Source organism: Peromyscus leucopus, chromosome 3 (genome assembly GCF_004664715.2).
Source record: "Peromyscus leucopus breed LL Stock chromosome 3, UCI_PerLeu_2.1, whole genome shotgun sequence".
Classification (NCBI taxonomy): Eukaryota; Metazoa; Chordata; class Mammalia; order Rodentia; family Cricetidae; genus Peromyscus; species Peromyscus leucopus.
In genome coordinates this window covers 4,568,866-4,587,116 of record NC_051065.1, presented here as the reverse complement: position 1 = coordinate 4,587,116, position 18,251 = coordinate 4,568,866, and the positions used below count along the sequence as shown (strand labels likewise).

Here is an 18,251-nt window from a genome sequence, read left to right as displayed (position 1 = left end):
ACGTGTGAAAATACTATGCCCCTGAAAATACGTACAACATGCCTCTGTTTCACAAAAAAGGAGTATAATAAATGAAATGTAATATTTTTTAAGATAAGACATTTTATAGGGATCACATATAGATGAATAAATTTGCCATTGATAAAATAGAAAAAAGACATTTGTTTCTCTGGAAACAAGACATAAATTAAACCACAGGAAAACATAATATAAAACAAAAAGATAGAAAATTTCCTCATATATAAAAAAATTTGCACAACTATTGTGAATGTTTCTGATATTTCCTTTGCTATGAATAGAAATGATAACATATTTGGCATCATATTGTATGATAATTTCCTCTAAAAAGGCATGGAATCCTACTATGAGACCATATTGCCCTTTGAAACCATTCCTCCCTTAAAAAAATTTCCCCCAACTTTCGAGATTCCCAAGGACAGTGTGGAAAGATCTTTACAAAGAAATCCTCAACTAAAATATTGTTTTATTATGGTTTGGAGATGAAGTATCTCTTCAAAGGGTGTGTGATGGGGGCTTATTACCAAGCTGATGGCACAATTTTGGAAGGTTCTAGAAACTTTAGAAGGTAGGAACTGGCTTGAATTGTTCTGCTTCCTGATTTGACCTGCTGTGCTCTCCATGCCTTCCTGCTATGACAGACAGAGCCATCTGAAACCATGAGCCCAGATAGAGCCTTCTTCATTTATACTGTTCCTGTCGGGTATTCTGGTCACAGTGATGAAAAGTGAGCAAGGAGAGTTCCTTAGGATGTTCTTCTAAATATGAAGGGATTAAAGGGTGTGTTAGAGCCTTAACACACTGCAAACTGCCCCCAGAACAGCCTTTACTCAGGTCCACGCACCAAACAGCAACCAGTCACGGTTTTACTGTTTAAGAACATAAATAGGGTCATACACGGCAAAAGCCTTAACTAGCTTGCACAACCCTGTGACCTCTCTGTTCCACATCTGAATCTTCCTGTTCTAGAGAGGACATCTGGACTATCAATGTGAATGAGGCCCCCTGGACAGTTCCCCTGAGACCTACCAGCTTTACCTCATGGGATACAGTGATTGTCCCAGGTGATTACATGTCTGCTTCTCAGACTATAATCACTGGTAAAGATAGCTCAGGTCTGGTCTGTTTTCACTTTGTACTGGCCAAGCCTGTTCATCACTGGTAATGAAAATGATCACTATATAAATTTATGCTTCCTTAGGAGAAGAAAATAATGTTTTGCTTTTAGATAGTTCTTGAAAATAATGGGGATGCCTCTGTTCTCAGTTTTGTTTTACTTTGCTTATCTATAATTATAAACAATCTTAAGTTTTCATACACTTATGGAATTTTAAAGTCATCTTTTCACATGTTGTCTTTTAGGTCTTGCCTTCATTTATCTATTGAATGTTAGGTAGTATCAAAATATTTTTCCTTTGTGTGTGGTGTACATGCATGTGCATAGTTGTGCATGTGTGTGCATGTGTAGGCCAGGGGTCTTCTTTGATCACTCTCCCGCACATACATTGAGGCAGGGTCTCCCAGAGACTTGAACCCAGAGTTCCCCTATATGGCTGGCTAGTATAACCAGCAAGCTAGCTCTCAGGACCCGGTCTCTGCTTTCTAAGCACTGGGATTGTAGGTAGGCTGCCAACTCGCCAGACATTTGTACGGCTTTCAGGTCCTCATGCTTACATAAGCAAGTACTTTCCCCACAGAGCCATCTCCCAGCTTACTGTCGTAATCTTTCAACCAATATAAAATATGAAAATTTCTGTGATACATTTTTATCATTCTCCCTATTAAAACTATTAATAAAAAATATTTAAATCTGGTTCAAGAACAGGCCACACCAGCCAGAAGAACAGGTAGGCGAAATCAAGAGGAGACTCCCTGCTGGACTAGAGATCACAGCAGCCACCAGAACTCCAGTCTCTCTGAGCCCCTCCCTCTACTATCCTCAATGTCCCCTCCCCTCCTCATCACCATGTCTCAGTGCCCAACTTGGTGGAGATCCCCTGCTCGACCAAAGTTCACACAATGGCACCAATGTTTGTAGAAGAAAGATTACTAAGGCTTAAATCACACATTGACTCTCACACATTGATAATGGGAGACTTCAATACCCGACTCTCACCAACAGACAGGTTATCCAGACATAAACTAAAGAGAGAAATACTGGAGCTAACAAATGTTATGAACCAAATGGACCTAAAAGATATCTACAGAACATGTCACTCAAACAGAAAAGAGTATACCTTCTTCTCAGCACCTCACAGACCCCAAAACTGACCATATACTTGGTCACAGAGCAAGTCTCAACAGGTGTAAGAAAACTAAAATGACCTTCTGCATCCTACGAGACCAACATCGACCAAAGCTGGATTTCAACAACAGAAACAACAGCATTGCTGCAAACTCAGAGAAAGTGAACACCTCTCTACCGAATGACTACCGGGTAAAGGCAGAAATAAGACAGAAACTAAAGACTTCCTAGAATTCCATGAAAATGAATGCACAGCAAACCCAAGCGTATGGAACACAATAGAAGTGGTGCTTAGAGGAAAGTTCAAAGCACTAAGTGTCTACGTAAAGAAATTGGAGAGATTTCACACTAGCAACTTAACAGCACACCCGAAAGCTCTAGAACAAAAGAAGTAAGTAAATGCAAGAGGAATAGATGGCAGGAAATAATCAAAGTCAGGGCTAAAATCAATAAGTTAGAAACAAAGAATCAATGAAATAAAGAGCTGGTTCTTTGAGAAAATCAACAGGATAGACAAACCCTTATCCAAACTAATTAAAAGATGGAGACAAAATATCCAAATTAACAGAAAAAAAAATAGAAATGAAAAAGGGGGCAGAACAACACATACCAAGGAAATCCAAAGAACTAGGTCATACTTGAAAAACCTATACTCCACAAAATTGGAAAAATCTAAAAGAAATGGAGAATTTTAATAGATACCACTTACCAAAGTTAAATCAAGATCAGACAATTTAAATAGAATTATAACCCCTAAGAAAGTAGAAGCAGTCACTGTCTCCCCCCACAAGAAAAAGCCCAAAGCCAGACAGTTTTAGTGCAGAATTCTACCAGATTTTTAAAAAAGAGATAACGCCAATTCTGCTCAAATGACTCCACAAAATAGAAACAGAAGGAACATTGCCAAATTCATTTCATGATGCCACAGCCACGTTGATACCCAAACCACACAGATTCAGCAAAGAAAGAGAATTACAGACCAATTTCCCTCATTAACATTGATTCAAAACTACTCCATAAAGTATTTGCAAGTTGAATCCAAGAATGAATCAAAAAGATCAAGTGGGCTTCATCTCAGAGATGCAGGGATGGTTCAACATATGAAAATATGTCTATGTAATCCACCATATAATAAACTGAAAAAAAACCCACGTGATCATCTCATTAGGTGTTGAAAAAGTATTGGACAAAACCCAACACCCCTTCGTGATAAAAGTCTCAGAGAGAACAGGAATACAAGGAACATACTTAAACATAATAAAGACAACTTACAGCAAACCTATAGATAACACCAAATTAAATGGAGAGAAACTCAAAGTAATTCCACTAAAATCAGGAACAAGACAAGGCTGTCCATTCTCTCCAAATCTATTCAGTATAATACTTGAAGTTCTAGCTAGAACAGTAAGACAACTGAAGGAGATCAAGGGGATACATCCTGGACAGAAAGAAGTCAAAGTATCATTATTTACAGATGATATGATTGTACACAAAAGTGACCCCAAAAATTCTACTAGGGAACTCTTACAGCTGATAAACACCTTCAGCAAAGTGTCTGGATACAAGATTAACTCAAAAATAACCAGTAGCCCTCTGATATATAAATGACAAATGGGCCAAAAAAGAAATCAGGAAAACAACACCCTTCACAATAGCCACAGATAATATAAAATATATTGGGGTAATTGTAACTAAGCAAGTGACATATTTGTATGACAGAAACTTTAAGTCTTTAAAGAAGGAAACAGAAGAATATATCAGAAGAGGAATGCATGGATTTCCCTGGGAAGGGGAAATAGATGAGATCTCCTGGGTAAACTGGGGGCAGGGGTGGGGGGTGGGGAAATGGGAACTTGAGGGAGCAGGTTGGGCCAGCTGGGCACAGGAGGTGGATTGGAGACTGGAGGAAGGGAAAGTAAGGAAAGAGAAGTCTTGAAGGGGGAGCATTTCTGGGTTAAGGAGAAAACTGCTGCCAGGGAAACTCCAGGAATCCACAAGGATGACCCAAGCTAAGACTCCTAGCAATAGTGGAGAGGGTGCCTGAATTGGCCTTCCCCTGTAATCAGATTGGTGACTACTCTAATTGTCATTAGAGGGCCTTTATCCAGTAACTGATGGAAGCAGATGCAGAGATCCACGGCCAATCACTGTGGGCTGAGCTCCAGGAGTTCTCCTGAAGAAAGGGAGGATCTTTCGAGAGGGTGGCGGGGTGCTGGGTGGGGGTAGGGTAGGTGGGGGTGGGGATGTGGGGGTGGGGGAGTGGAGGGTTGGGGGGTGGTTGTCAAGGTCATGATGAAGGAACTCAGAGACAGCTGACCTGAGCTTGTGGAAGCACATGGACTCTGGACCAACAGTTAGGGAGCCTGCATAGGACAGACCTAGGCCTTCTACATGTGTGTGACAGTTGTGTAGTTTGATCTGTTTGTAAGGTTCCTAGCTGTGAGATCAGAACCTGTCCCTGGCAGGTCCTGGAGATCAAGACCTGTTCTTCAAGCTGGATTACCTAGCCCAGCCTTGGTGCAGGGGGAGGAACTCAGTCCTACCTCAACTTGATGTGCCATGCTTTGTTCAAGACCATGGGAGGCCTGCTCTTTTCTGAAGGGAAAAAGAGGAGAAGTGGAACTGGGGAAAAGGGGAAGTTGGGGCGAGAACTGGGAGGAGTGGAGGGAGGGGAAACCTGGTTGAGATAATAATAACGGTGATGATGATAAACTGAGAAGTACCCCTTCACTTTTGAACTGTATTTAAGGATATAGTAGGTTTTATGAAAAGAAGATAAATGAAAAAACTTAAAAAAATGAATTGCAAAATTCTAAAACATGATTTTAAAATCTTTTATAGTAAATATAGACTTATAATCATAGGTGTTAGAATAATAATATGTTAAAGGTTACCACATAACTAATTACCATAAAGTAAGTAGAAACAAAAGCTGAATTAAACCAGAAAATGTAGCATAAATAGACTTAAGAGTTATAGGCATTTTAATGTTTTCCTCAATACTGTGATAAATGTACAAATACGGAACTTGTTCAGGAATGTTAGACTCTATAAACTGAGCATAATGTCACGTGCAATGGTTATTTCTGAATACATTTTGCTGAAATACATGTCAGAACAGGTATCTATAACAATATATAAAAATCTAATAATATGATAACCTAATGATAATAACAAATAGCAAACAAATGATATGTGATAATAGTATGCATTGTTTTATTTTATACTTCTTGTTCCTGCCCTTTGAAGTTATAGTGGTGACAAAGTAAAGTACACTCTGAGATTCCTCACTGAACAGAGCAGGTTAGAAATGCTAGTCAGAATTCAGTCCTGTGAAGATAGATGCTCGCAAAAATCTCACTTCCTATTCACAGCCAATACCTTCACAGAAGCTGAACTTAAGAACCTAACCAGCGTGTTAGCTAAGCATTGTTTCAGGACTATCAAATTCCTAAAGTTCACTTTAAGGCTAACTTAGAAGACAGAGACAGGCTGGGAATGAAAAAATAACAGAATATAACTTTTTAAAGAAGCTATATGATTTTGCTATCAACTATAAATAAGCTTCATTTTGTTCTGCATAAGAAGTATTATTTATGTTTCAATTTGTACTTTTGATGAAGTTCCTCCTGTGACTGTAAGTCGAGATGCAAATATCTTAGCAATAATTTAAGGTTAATATTTAAGCAATAATTTAAGTAAGCAATCAGTCTTTTAATTAATAAATTAATTAATTTTATGTATATGCATATGTCTTGGTGAATGTATACCACACTTGTGGTATATGTGGGTGCCCATGAAAACCAGAAGAGGGCATCAGATCCCCTATAACTAGACTTATAGTCTGTTGTGAGTTACCTAACATGGGTGCTGGGAATTGAACTTTGGTTCTCTAGAGGAGCAGGAAGTGCTTTAAACCACTGAGCCATCTCTCAAGGCCCCCAACCACTGTCTGAAGATCTAAGCAAAACCAGAGTTAGAACTCACGATCAGTCCCATTACCTGTCCCTCCTTTTTCCTGCCATCCCACTAGAGGCAGCTGCTCTAACCTGGACTGGAGGAAGTGGAGGATTGTACTTGGACTGTTTCCTCCCTGGGGTTCCACTTCATGAGGTGGCAGGGGTTCAACATCATCACAGTCTCCATGGGGGTAGGAGAAACCCTTCTCAGAAAAGCACCGATGGAATGTCATTACAGCAATGCTAAATCTGTCGTGTCTCCGATGGTAAGTCGTGACTTAGTGTAAGTGATTTGACAGGGGCAGAAGGCAACAGTTTACCAATATGCTTAAGAGGAAAATATAAATAGGTCTTGAATGATAACTATATGTGACAGGTTGATAATACTTTGAAAACTTTGTCAGTTTTACTCAAAGTAGTTGAAAACGGAGGCAGGTAAGCATGAATGCTGTAAAGCATTGAGCTTCTGAACTTAGAGGCAAAACTTGAGTAATAAGAAGCACACCCCTTTTCTGCCTGGATTTCAACTTCTTAGTCTGTAAATTGATAATAATATCTTCTCTTAACCTCTAGGTTATTGTGAAAATAAATCAACATGGAAATTTTTTTCTATACAAATGTAAGTGAATGTTATTGTAAGTAATTGCAAAAATACATTGAAATTCACATACAGATAATGAGGCAATGTGCTTTAAAAATAATGTTCAAGCTATACATGGTGGTGCATGCCTGTAACCCATCACTGGAGTGGCTGAAGCAGGAGAATTTGAGTTTAAGGACAGTCAGATCCTGTCTTAAAAACAAGTAAGTTAAAATGAGAAGAAATGTCCAATAAGAATTTAAAAGGTTCTAAATGCCAAGTACTGTTCTAAAAGTTTTGTAAGTGTTATCTTAATCTCTTTTGAGCAGATGGTATAATTATTACTTTATAAGAGCTAGTAAGTAGGAAAACAATGATATAGTTTTCTTAAGTAACTATACAAGGCACACTGGCTGTCCCTCATCCATCCATCCATCCATCCATCCATCCATCCATCCATCCATCCATCCATCATCTACTTTGCATATCATGACACTGCTACTGTCCCTTGATTTTTCTTGTCATAAACATTTATTATAACATGACTTATTTATACATTTTCTAATTTATCTGAGGTCTGGGGCTTTTTGATTGCTTTTACCACTGGAATACATATTACATAATTTAAAACAAAAATGGAGGATCGCTCTACATTGAGCAAAAACAGAAAGCTTGACTTTGGCATGCTTGTTTTTATCTCACAGGACAAGATTAGTCTACAATGCTATAATTTGTGAGTGGCTATATAAGCGCTGGGGACAATTCAGTATCTCTTGGTCCCACAATATACATACATAAATTACAGAGAACAATATAGAAGGCCGTATTCTAGAAGGGGCCAGTAGAATGGATCATAATACTATATGATGACATCTGGCCAGGCAGTGGTGGTGCATGTCTTTAATCCCAGCACTCGGGAGACAGAGACAGGTGAATCTCTGTGAGTTCGAGGCCAGCCTGGGCTACACAGTGAGTTCCAAGAAAGGCACAACGCTACACAGAGAAACCCTGTCTCAAAAAAAAAAAAAAAAAAAAAAAATGACATCTGAACTATTGTCAGACTAATTGGAGTTTGAAACTAATTCAGTTCTTCTGATATAGAATTTTATAATCATTTTTCAATATAGACATAAATATTGAAATAATAAAAAGGTAAAGACACTTCAGAATATGTCATTTTAAAATGTTACCTTTGTTCTTATAAGTTTAAAAATTAAATATATAAGAATAAATAATAAATTAGTGAAAATGGAAACATCAATGATAGAAAAAGAAGAGGACATAACTGGAAAGACATCCCACATTCATATATTGGGACATTCAAATATTGGGAGAAACAATGTTAAAATGCTCATATAACCCAAAGCTAGCTCCATATTTAATGCCATCACTCTCAGAATGCCTATGCCTTTTTCATCAAACTATGAAAAAACTGCTAAAATTCGTATGGAACCACAAAAAAACTCTAAGTATCCAAAGCAATTGCAGACAAAAAGGACAGAGCATGAGGTATTATCCTGCTTGAATTCAAAACATACTAAGTTATAGTCATCAAAGCAGTTTAGTACTGGCCTGAAAAAGAGACAAGGGGGCAGGTGAGGTGGCTCAGCAGGTAAAGGGGCCACCAGCTCTGAAATCCTGAGTTCCAGACACAGACACGGTGGAAGGAGAGAGGCAACTTCTCTGGGCAGTTGTCCTCCAATCTCCACTGGCATGCACTGGCATGTGCACACATAGAATCAATCAATCAATAAACTGACAGACAGTAAAGAAATATGCACCAATAGAAGAGAACAGATTTCTTAGAAGAAAACTTGCACTCACAGTCAACTGATCTTCAGCAAAGGTACTAAGAACAGACATTGGAGAAAAAATAAACAGAAAATAAATGGCACTGAAAAAGCTAGCTATCCACATGAAGCTGAATTCCTGTACTGTCATCAGCTCTAAAAAGCAACCCAAAATGGATTAAACACACACACACACACACACACACACACACACACACACACACACACACACAAACCAGCCACTGTGAAACTATGGAGAGAAACTATGCCAACACTAGAAGAAAACTGAGGAAATAGATTCAGATGCTGGAATGGACAAGGGTTTAGGATAAGACTTGAAAATTATAGAAAGCAAAATCAAAATCAGACAAATGAATTATATCAAACAAAAAAATCATATGTACAGTAAGATAACAGTTAAGAGTGTAAAGAGATAACCCAAGGCTATGAGAAAATAAAATGTTTGAGTGCTGTGTATCTGCAAAAGGGTTAATGCCAGAATATATAAGAACAATCCTAAAATTCATATAGAGCTACAAAACCCACACAATCAACAAGAGCAACACAACAAACCATTAAACCCCAACAAAAACTGGAAACAATGGCCAAAGCAATACTGAGCAAAAAAAACAAAACAAACAAACAAACAAAAAAACCCAACGCACAAGACATTACATTACCTGAAAATTAGACTGTCAGAACTATAGTAATTAAAATGGTATAGGTGGTTGGAGGTTTAGCTTATTTGGTAGACTGCTTACCTAGCTAGTATGTAAGAAGCCCTGGGTTCTATTATGACCACCATATAAAAGTGGCATGCTAGTGCCTACCTGCAATTCCAGAATTGTGTGTGTGTGTGTGTGTGTGTGTGGGGTGGTGGTGGTGGTGGTCAGAAGTTCAAGGTCATTCTCCGCTACATAGCAAATTAGAGATCTCATTTCAAAAAGTGAAACACATACACACAAACTCAAAAACTAATGTGTGGTGACTCACACAAGCAATCAACAAGCTGAGGGCAATAAAATCGAAGGAATATGCATCTGAGGTCAGACTGGCCTATGCTCTTTCTGAGACATGGTAGCATATGCCTGGAATCTGGAGACTGGATAAAATTGTCATGAGCTAGAGGCCAGTCTGGACTGTATAGCAAGACCCTGTCTCTACAAAACAAAATGTATAACCACAAAAAAATAACCAACCCAAACCCAAACAATAACAAGAGCTAGGTTGAGAGCTCAGTTCACAAGTCTCTGCTCTCTGCATAAGCATGCAACCTAAGTTTGGATTGCTAGCATCCATGTAAAAGCCAAGGGCAACAGGGAAGTAGAAATATGTAGCTCACTGCACCTTGCTGGTCAGCCAGCCTAGCCTAAATTTGTGAGCTCTAGGTTCAGTGAGAGACCTTGTCTCAAAGACTAAGGTAGGGATGACTGAGGAGGATAAGACACCTGAGGTCAAACTCTGGTCCGTACACACATGCACACATCTGCATGCACGCGTAGCTGATTAGAGCTAGTGACTTCTCCAGGAGGCTATTGGACTTTCTAGTTCTGTCAAAGGGAATGGCTTTTCGATGAAGAACTGCTCCATCCATTTGTCTGAAATCTCTGGCGCGACATAGTAGGCTCCCTGAAATGTGGAGAAAGTCCTTAAAGATTTTGCTGGAAAAGAACTAAAATAATCTTTCTGGGGAGGAAACATGGTATCTTAAAGAGAAGCCTGAGAGGTCAAGAGGCCTCCAGAGGAGGAGGGACTGCCTTAAAAGGAAGTTCCTGACAAGGAGCTGAATGTCTGGACACCTGCCTAACTGAGGGATTGTGGGATGACAGAAATGGCCACTTAGTCCTGTTGAGTGGACTGCACTGTAGAAAGAGGCAGAGTGGAAAGAAGAGCAGGAACCAGAGCCACCTGAAGACTGCCTTGAGGCAAATGCATTAACCTCCCCAGAGGAGCTGAAGTGCGGAGGGAGGAGGCATAGTTCAGGGTAAAGAACCTGGCCTGAGAATCCAGAAAAATGAATCCCCAGTGGAGAGTGCTGTCCACCAAACGCACTCTGGGAATGACTTTGCAATCAGACCAATTCTTTCTCTAGTACTGCTCAGAGGGAAGATCCCGTATAGAAGAGGAAAAAAAGGATTTAAAACAAAATCAATGAAAGGGAAAATAAAAAGCCAAGCTTTCCAAATTTCTTGCATAGTGTTTTGCTTAGGCTGTAAGGCATTGATTATGCATGTGATTATTAACTAAACACCTAACAGTGTAGCAAAGGCTAGCCCACTCAGAGGAGAGTCTTGCATTCCAAGGAAAGGCCAAGCTGACTTTTACAGTGACATCAGAATGGGTCCTGCTTCACAGACACATCGAGGGGTTGTCTTATGCTGGAAAAAGAGGAAACAGTTTTACTCACCTCTCTTCCCTGTGGGATTCCAAGAATTTGGAGCATAAGCAGAACAGAGAAATGCCACCTTGTTACACAGTATATATAAAGAAGTCACCAGAATAATTCCTATTTCATTGCAGCACAGAGCAAAGTGATGTTTCTGTACTGTGAGTGTTTCAGTGAAGTCAATTGTATGTTATGGATTAAAAAACAAATAGCATCTATATTTAAAACTGCACTCGATCCATCATACTTTCATAAGCATTTTTAGTAGCCACACTGGCTATATTAAAAACATTACATTTTCATTTCCATAAAATGTATGGGAATATTAGTTGTATTAGCTGACACACATACTGATATAGAATATTTGTTCAGATTAAAAACAATTTAGAAATGTCTTGGACTCTGATGATAATCTCTTTCAGAACAAGACAAAGACGACGACGAAACATACCTATATTTTATCATATGATCATTTTCTTTGTAGCATGGCGGTGATGCTAGCCCAGAAAACATCCTCCTGGGAATTCATTTCAAATTATTGAAGCAGCTGTTTCTTCAGTTTAAAATAAAATATCCATAACAAGTTCACACATGACAGATGCAAGCTAAAAACTAGATTCCACAGTGTGAGCTAAAAGCAGATGTTTTGAATGATCATATTTATAAGCAGATACAATAAATCTTAGTTGCCCATAGTAAGGCTCCATGAATACTCTTTTCCAAGAATTTGTTTAAAATATAGACCCTGTAGTTTCTCATATTTTTTGAAAACTAGATTTCATTAAATGTAAATATTCTATAAATTCATATGTATTTGGTCTGTTTTCTTTTGGCTCATTACATCTGCTTCCTCAAAAACAATAGCACTGTCGGGACACCAAAGTTTATTGTATTTATTTAATTCTGCATATTTTTTCCATTTAACTCAAAACCAAGAAATTGCTTTTGTATATAAACTCATAACCATAAGAAAGAGAAATTTAAGTCTTTAGAATAAGCAGGATGGTGTGAGAACATTCCAGGTATGTAGGAAATGGTAGTATGCAGTTAAAACTTTTAAAACATTGGCTGGCAATGGGGCTCAGGGGCAGAGCATTGAGTACATATTGAAGGGCCTGAGTTCCTTCCAAGCTTGGCAAACAAGAGTAGCAGCAACAACAAAACAATCAAAGACTTAGTGAAAACATACAGAAAGTTTGATGTGAGAGGGACGATTAGTCAGCAGTCACACAATTGTGAATTGTAACTTTTCAATTGTAAAGCTTATCACAAATTTCTCATTTAATGCTCACTAGCCCATATTTTCAAACAAAATGATCATGTTACAGGGACAAGAAAGCAACTTGTTGGCATCCCAAGATGGGTGTGGTCCAGCTCTGCCAACTACTGCTTATGTATCTTGGGGACAGGTCTCCCAAGCTTTCCCATGTCCTTATTATGTGACTGTTGTCAAAAACAGATACGAAATAACACACACACACACACACACACACACACACACACACACACACACACACGCTGTAACATACAGGAGTCACATTTCCAGGAAATGTGTACATTTGGCCAGATGCAGACTGAGACTCCAGTCGGGCTACCTTTTCAGTTCTGCCCCCACTATGGCAAAACACTTGGAAGAACTTTATGCTCTAGTTACAAGTCATCACCTCAGCATGATGCTCCTCATTCTGTTGTAGGACTTCTATGCAGAGCTCTGCGAGATGAAGAACCTCTTCCAGCTTCCTGGCAGGAGTAGCCTGGTTCATGGTCTCTGTATTTAAAAAAAAAAAAAAAATCATAATGTTACCTTGAAAATACAAAGCCAGACATGTCCTAAGATGTAATGATGACTGGAGTATTGAAACAGCATAAGGAAGCACACTTTTGAGACATCAGCGATGCAAGGAATACAATTGAATACATTGTCTTTAAAAAGCCGGTTCACCAGATTGCATAAAATATTTCACCCACAAAGCAATCGCAGATCTGCAAGTGCTTTGCCTTTTGGTGTACAAGAACTAACAGGTGCAACAGCACATTAGATGCTCAACTTCTGCAACAAACAAGTTACAGTTCTGCTCAAGGTCAGAAACACAAAGAGAGCAGACAGCACAGTCTTTTCCTTCTGTCTGCATTGTATTATCAATACAATACAGTTCTCGCCAGATGAGTCGCTCCCGGCATTAGCAAGCCCCAGGTTTATTGTTGCTATCTGAATTCTCAGTTCATGTTGGTTTTAAACCCAAGAAGTAACAAAGTCACTGAAAACAACTCTGACAGCCGGCAATGAACTGATTTCCTGCCCTGTGTGCCTGCTGCCATCTCAGCCCACTTCCACCTGTGGGGGCAGCAGGTTAGGGAAGGGCAGAAGCCTTCTTTGAATCTGAAGGTTTCTTTAGCTTTAAGCTAAATTGGTGTAAAGGGACAGAACACATAAGGTTAAGTGCAGCTACCGAAGTTCAGTAGAAGAGAAGGCAAAACAGCTTATTTCAAAGACACAACAAACTGGCAGAAATGAGAGGTGCTTACGTGACACAACTGTCTCACAACCATATGAAGAACAGCTTTCACTAGGAACATTTAAGACAAGCCTGCCTCAGTCCACTTTGTGTTGCTATAACAGAATACACGACACTGGGTGCTTTATAAAATAAGAGTTTTATTTTGTTCAGTTTGGGCAGCTGAAAGTCAAGTTAGGGTGGCTCCATCTGTTTGTTCTCTTAGCATATTAAAACGTGGTAGGGAACCAGAAAGGAAAAAGGCTGTAAGCACAAAGGACCATGTACGTGAGGTCACTGTACTATGCAACAACCCATTCTTTCGAGAGCAAACTCTGAAAAACCATATTTGAGAGGACAGCATTAACCCCTCTAAGAGTGGTAGTCCCATGGTCCAGTCACTTCCTTCTAGGTGTCACACCTTAAAAGTTCCCCACTACTCTGGAGATCAAGGTGCTTGTACATGAGTTTATGGGGAATGTACTCAAACTAACACAAAGAAAATCAACAAGAAGCAACTCTGCCTTCCATTCATGGATCTCTCTGTTCCATTGAGAAGTGAAGCTTGGTGGCACATGTCTGTGGAAGGGAGGCTGTAACGAAGGGAAGTTAATTTTTTTTTTAGAAGAATGAAGTTCTTCTCTTCCTCCCACTTCAGTATCTACTATGTTTTCCAAAAACAAATCTTTGCTTTCAACTTCTCCCCAAATCTCAGCTTTAAATTAGGAAGAAATTTTTAATGTTTTCTTGTCTTAATTTAAAGAGCAGATAGCAATGCAGTGCGACATGCCTTCTGGGTGTTTGCTGATTAAACTTGTATTATGCTTATAAGTCAGTCAGACATGGCATGAAGTGCACAGGGTTCACACCCGAAATTCTCCTGTGATGGACAGGCATTGCTTCTCTCTGACAGTGATCAAGAGCACAGTGATTCCTTAGGAGTATCAGCCTGTCAACTATGAGATGTTCTCATCTATTGGAAGTAGAGAAAATGAAGTAAGCATATCAGAACGGCAATTACAATGAATGTTTTTGTTTGCATTTTGAGATGGGCTCTTGTTAAATAGCCCAGAATGACATGGAAAGCCTGTGTATCCTAGGCTGGCCTCAAACTCAGAATCTTCTTTCTTGCTTTACTATCTCATGCGCTGGAATTATAGAAACAAGCCACCATGCTTTGTTTCCCAAAGAAATGTTCCTTCCATTGACTTTCTGGTCTTTTTTCTTTTCTTTCTCTCCCTTTTTAAGCTAACATGTCCTGATCTCAAACAATTCAACATCTCCAATCACAACACACAGAATGTTTAGATAACAACTATCAAATTCATCCATCCCTTTCAAGATCATTTTAACATTCTTCAACAAAGGTGGGGTCAAGGTTATTCATGACTCAGCATGGCAATCTATTCCATGTGGAGGCACTTCAAGCTGTTTAAGGAAGAAAACAAGGGTCTTAAAAAGTTTGGAAGCAGACATGTAAGTGTTAAAGCAGATGAGATGAGAGACTTGAGGGAAGCATGGTCACAGAGGAATAGCATGTGTATGAAGAGGGGTTTCCAGAGAGGATAACTGTAGGGCAGACATGGTGTGTGTGAGAGGAGGGTAGGGGACGATGTGTACAAATGATGATGGTTCTCTGACAAGTCAGGCACCACCAAGCAAGTGCTTCCCAAGTCTCATCACATTAATTTCCCTAACACTTTTAGGTCACATTTTTTGTTTGTTTGTCTGTTTGTTTTTAACGTATATAACTCACAGGGTGAGATAGATGAAATGCAACAGCTAAAAAATGATGAAAAAAAGATGTGGACCTTGTATGCTCTTACCTGGCTAGAGAATGTGCTAGAGAATTTGGCTTTGTCACTGTGGCTTTAAGTAAGATGGGAAGATTATTGACAGATGGTACAGTGCAAGTATGTTGTAGCACCTCAGAAAAGACTGAATTTTAGGAAAATGTATTTAGTGGTTGTGTGTAACAGAGATTCCGAGAAGCCTGTATGGTGGGCTCTGGGAAGAGGATAATGGAATGAAAAGAAAAGACACAAGGGACCCTTTCAAATAGTAATCTAAGTCCTGACGATGCCCACAAGATGCTAACCATCACTGAATCAGATGGTCTTTAAGCTTCCGTATAATTTAGAGAATCTAGATTTACTAAAACTTTTGACTTTTAAAATGGGAAATTGTGGCACTTGCCTTTAATCCCAGCACCTGGGATTAAGTGGCAAGTGGATTTCTGAGCTTGAGACTAGCCTAGTCTACAGACTGATTTCCAGGAAACTTTTGGGTTTTATGTTTTGAAATGTATGATTTTAATGTATGTATGTGTGTCTGTACACACACAAAATGCAGTTTTTTAAGACGTTAAAAAATAATTCAAGGGGCTGGAGAGATGGCTCAGAGGTTAAGAGTACTGACTGCTCTTCTAGAGGTCCTGAGTTCAATTCCCAGTACCCACATGGTGGCTCACAACCATCTGTAATGAGATCTGGCACCCTCTCCTGTCTACATAATAAATAAATAAATAAATCTTTAAAAAAATAATTCAAAATTAATTCACAGACAAGGAACTTATATTTCCTACACACTTTAGGATATTGTTTACTGCATTCTCAAAGGCACCCTATAAGTTAGGGAATGAGGAGTTCTGTTGTCGGGTTTAAAAGATTGAAGCCACTTTCCAAAGTCATACAGCTACTAATAGGAAAGAATTAACTCTAACCAAGTCCTTGTGTGATCAGTCCTGGACACACAAGTGACACTAAATGGACTCGGTAGGTTGTTTATACCATGTATATACACATACGTCTATATAATGATAAGAATCAAAAATGCAAAAAAAAAAAAAAGAATCAAAGAAGATGATGTCATGGATTTGGGATTTGGGGAAGATACGAGAGGAGTGGGGGGAGAGTAGAAGTGGTGTGGATGCAGGGCTCACGCATGAAGTTGGAGAGAGAGGCAGAGAGACGGAGAATATGAATACATCTCACTTCTTGTATGGTCTTGGAGGTTCCTGCCTTTAATTCTATTGTTTTGGAGGGAGAGGCAGTCTAATTTTTTTGAATTCCAGGACAACCAACCAATGAACAACACAAAGAAAATCTTCTGAACAATAATTTGACTTCTTTTTCGTTACAAATTCTCTGAGTAGGAATCACATACACAAATACAAAGCCTTAGCCACCAATATGTAATAATGGAAAAAGATGAGAGACAACTTGTTCTTATTTATATGTGAATGTGTTAAATCAGATTTTACATTTGATAGTGTCCTAAACCAAAAAAAAAAAAAAAAAGTTGAAAGCATCCTGGGTCCTGGGTGAAACTGGAAAACTGCTTAAACATTTTATTCTTCCTAGATAAAGTTTACTGAGAGGAAGGAAACTTTGTCCTTGAACATAATGACCACTCTTAATACTTTAAATAAATAGCATTTTTATCAAGCACAATAAGTATACACCCTTGGTTTTCACCCATTTCGACTACAGCCAAGAAGTTTAATGCACTCCACAGTTGGAACTCTGGTAGATAACAAGGCTATCAACAGCTCCATTAAAAATCTACACTGAATATCTGAGACTAGAATTCATCTTTAAGATGCTTTCTTCCTCTCTCTTTGTAACATTTCTCCCACATTACCAATGCTGATATTCTTCAAGCTTTACTAGAAGTTGTCAGTTGTTGTAATACATTTCAGATAGTGACATTTAAAACAAATATGCCCAAAGTAGAGAGGTTCCTTCATGAATTTCAATGCACTACTCTTGGCTATAATCATTCTTCATTCTGGAACATTTTCCATTTTCTATGATAACACTCCTTGGCTCCCTAAAGCATATTCTTTTAATTATTCCTCTGTACATTTAAGAAGTGATCCCACTGGGGAAAAGGTAGGGAGATGGGATGCTGTGAGCAGACAGACTGACTGCTTTGCTGTGGTATGCTTTAATTAGGATTCAACACTTCAAGGAGCATGAGGACTCCTAGGATGTGCTCCCTGGCTGTTTCTCTTGCTGCCATTTCTTGTCAGGGTCCCAAGTGGTAGATGAGAAATGATGTTCATGGTGAAGGTTGCATAGGCACCTGAGAAAAAGACCAGTCAGATCACTTCTCTTTTCCTATATCCAATATAAAGAAATTTATGATGCCTTTGATGTAAACTTTATTTTAAAATATTTACTTGACAAAATAATAAATAATCTGGGTAAACTTTATGATTTGACCTCATCACAATTTGATGAAACTTTTAAGTGTCTTGAACACACACATGCTCCTATGAGCCACTTGCTCCACGCCATTAACTTCTGAGGCCTTCTTTGTTGGCTCAGGACATTTCTCCTGGGCAATGATGCAGTTGAAAAGTCAAAGTTGTTATTCATTTTCTGGCCTCTCCTCTCGAAAGCCCAACCTGTGGTGAGTGGCCTGGTGCCAGAGCCTAGGTCAGTCGGGCTCCAGGGACTCTTAAAATTGGCCAATACTCAGGGGCCTTCTAACCTCCAGAGGGAAGGAAGGTGGGAAATTAGATACCTTCTTTCCCATTAATCAAAAGACCCCTCCCCCACTTGCCTGACACTTTAGAACTTGGATGATTCTGGGGTAGCCTCTGAAACTGGTGCTCTAGAGGGGATAAATATGAAGATTACCTCACAAAGGTGTGGGAGAGGGTCCTCAGACTCAACCTCACATGTTTTTGTTAAAATAACTGTGGTGCTTCTCAGACAACTAAGCAAAGAGAAGGTAGCACCAATGACATTCTGTCTGCAGTCTAAATGATG

At 39.0% G+C, this 18,251-nt stretch overlaps 1 protein-coding gene across 14 annotated transcripts in view; it reads right to left on the bottom strand.

Moving 5' to 3' along the window:
• Cadps2 (calcium dependent secretion activator 2) overlaps positions 1–18,251 on the bottom strand; it is a 552,385-nt gene that overhangs the window by 91,336 nt on the left and 442,798 nt on the right. For 9 of the 14 annotated variants that reach the window (XM_037203487.1, XM_037203486.1, XM_028872985.2 and 6 more), the window contains 2 exons: positions 12,643–12,746; positions 11,000–11,008 (listed from right to left, as the gene is read on the bottom strand). In XM_037203487.1, coding sequence (XP_037059382.1) covers positions 11,000–11,008; positions 12,643–12,746 — 113 coding nt within the window. The remainder of the gene's footprint in view (positions 1–10,999; positions 11,009–12,642; positions 12,747–18,251) is intronic. The other 5 variants (XM_037203488.1, XM_037203485.1, XM_028872984.2 and 2 more) reach the window with 1 other exon arrangement.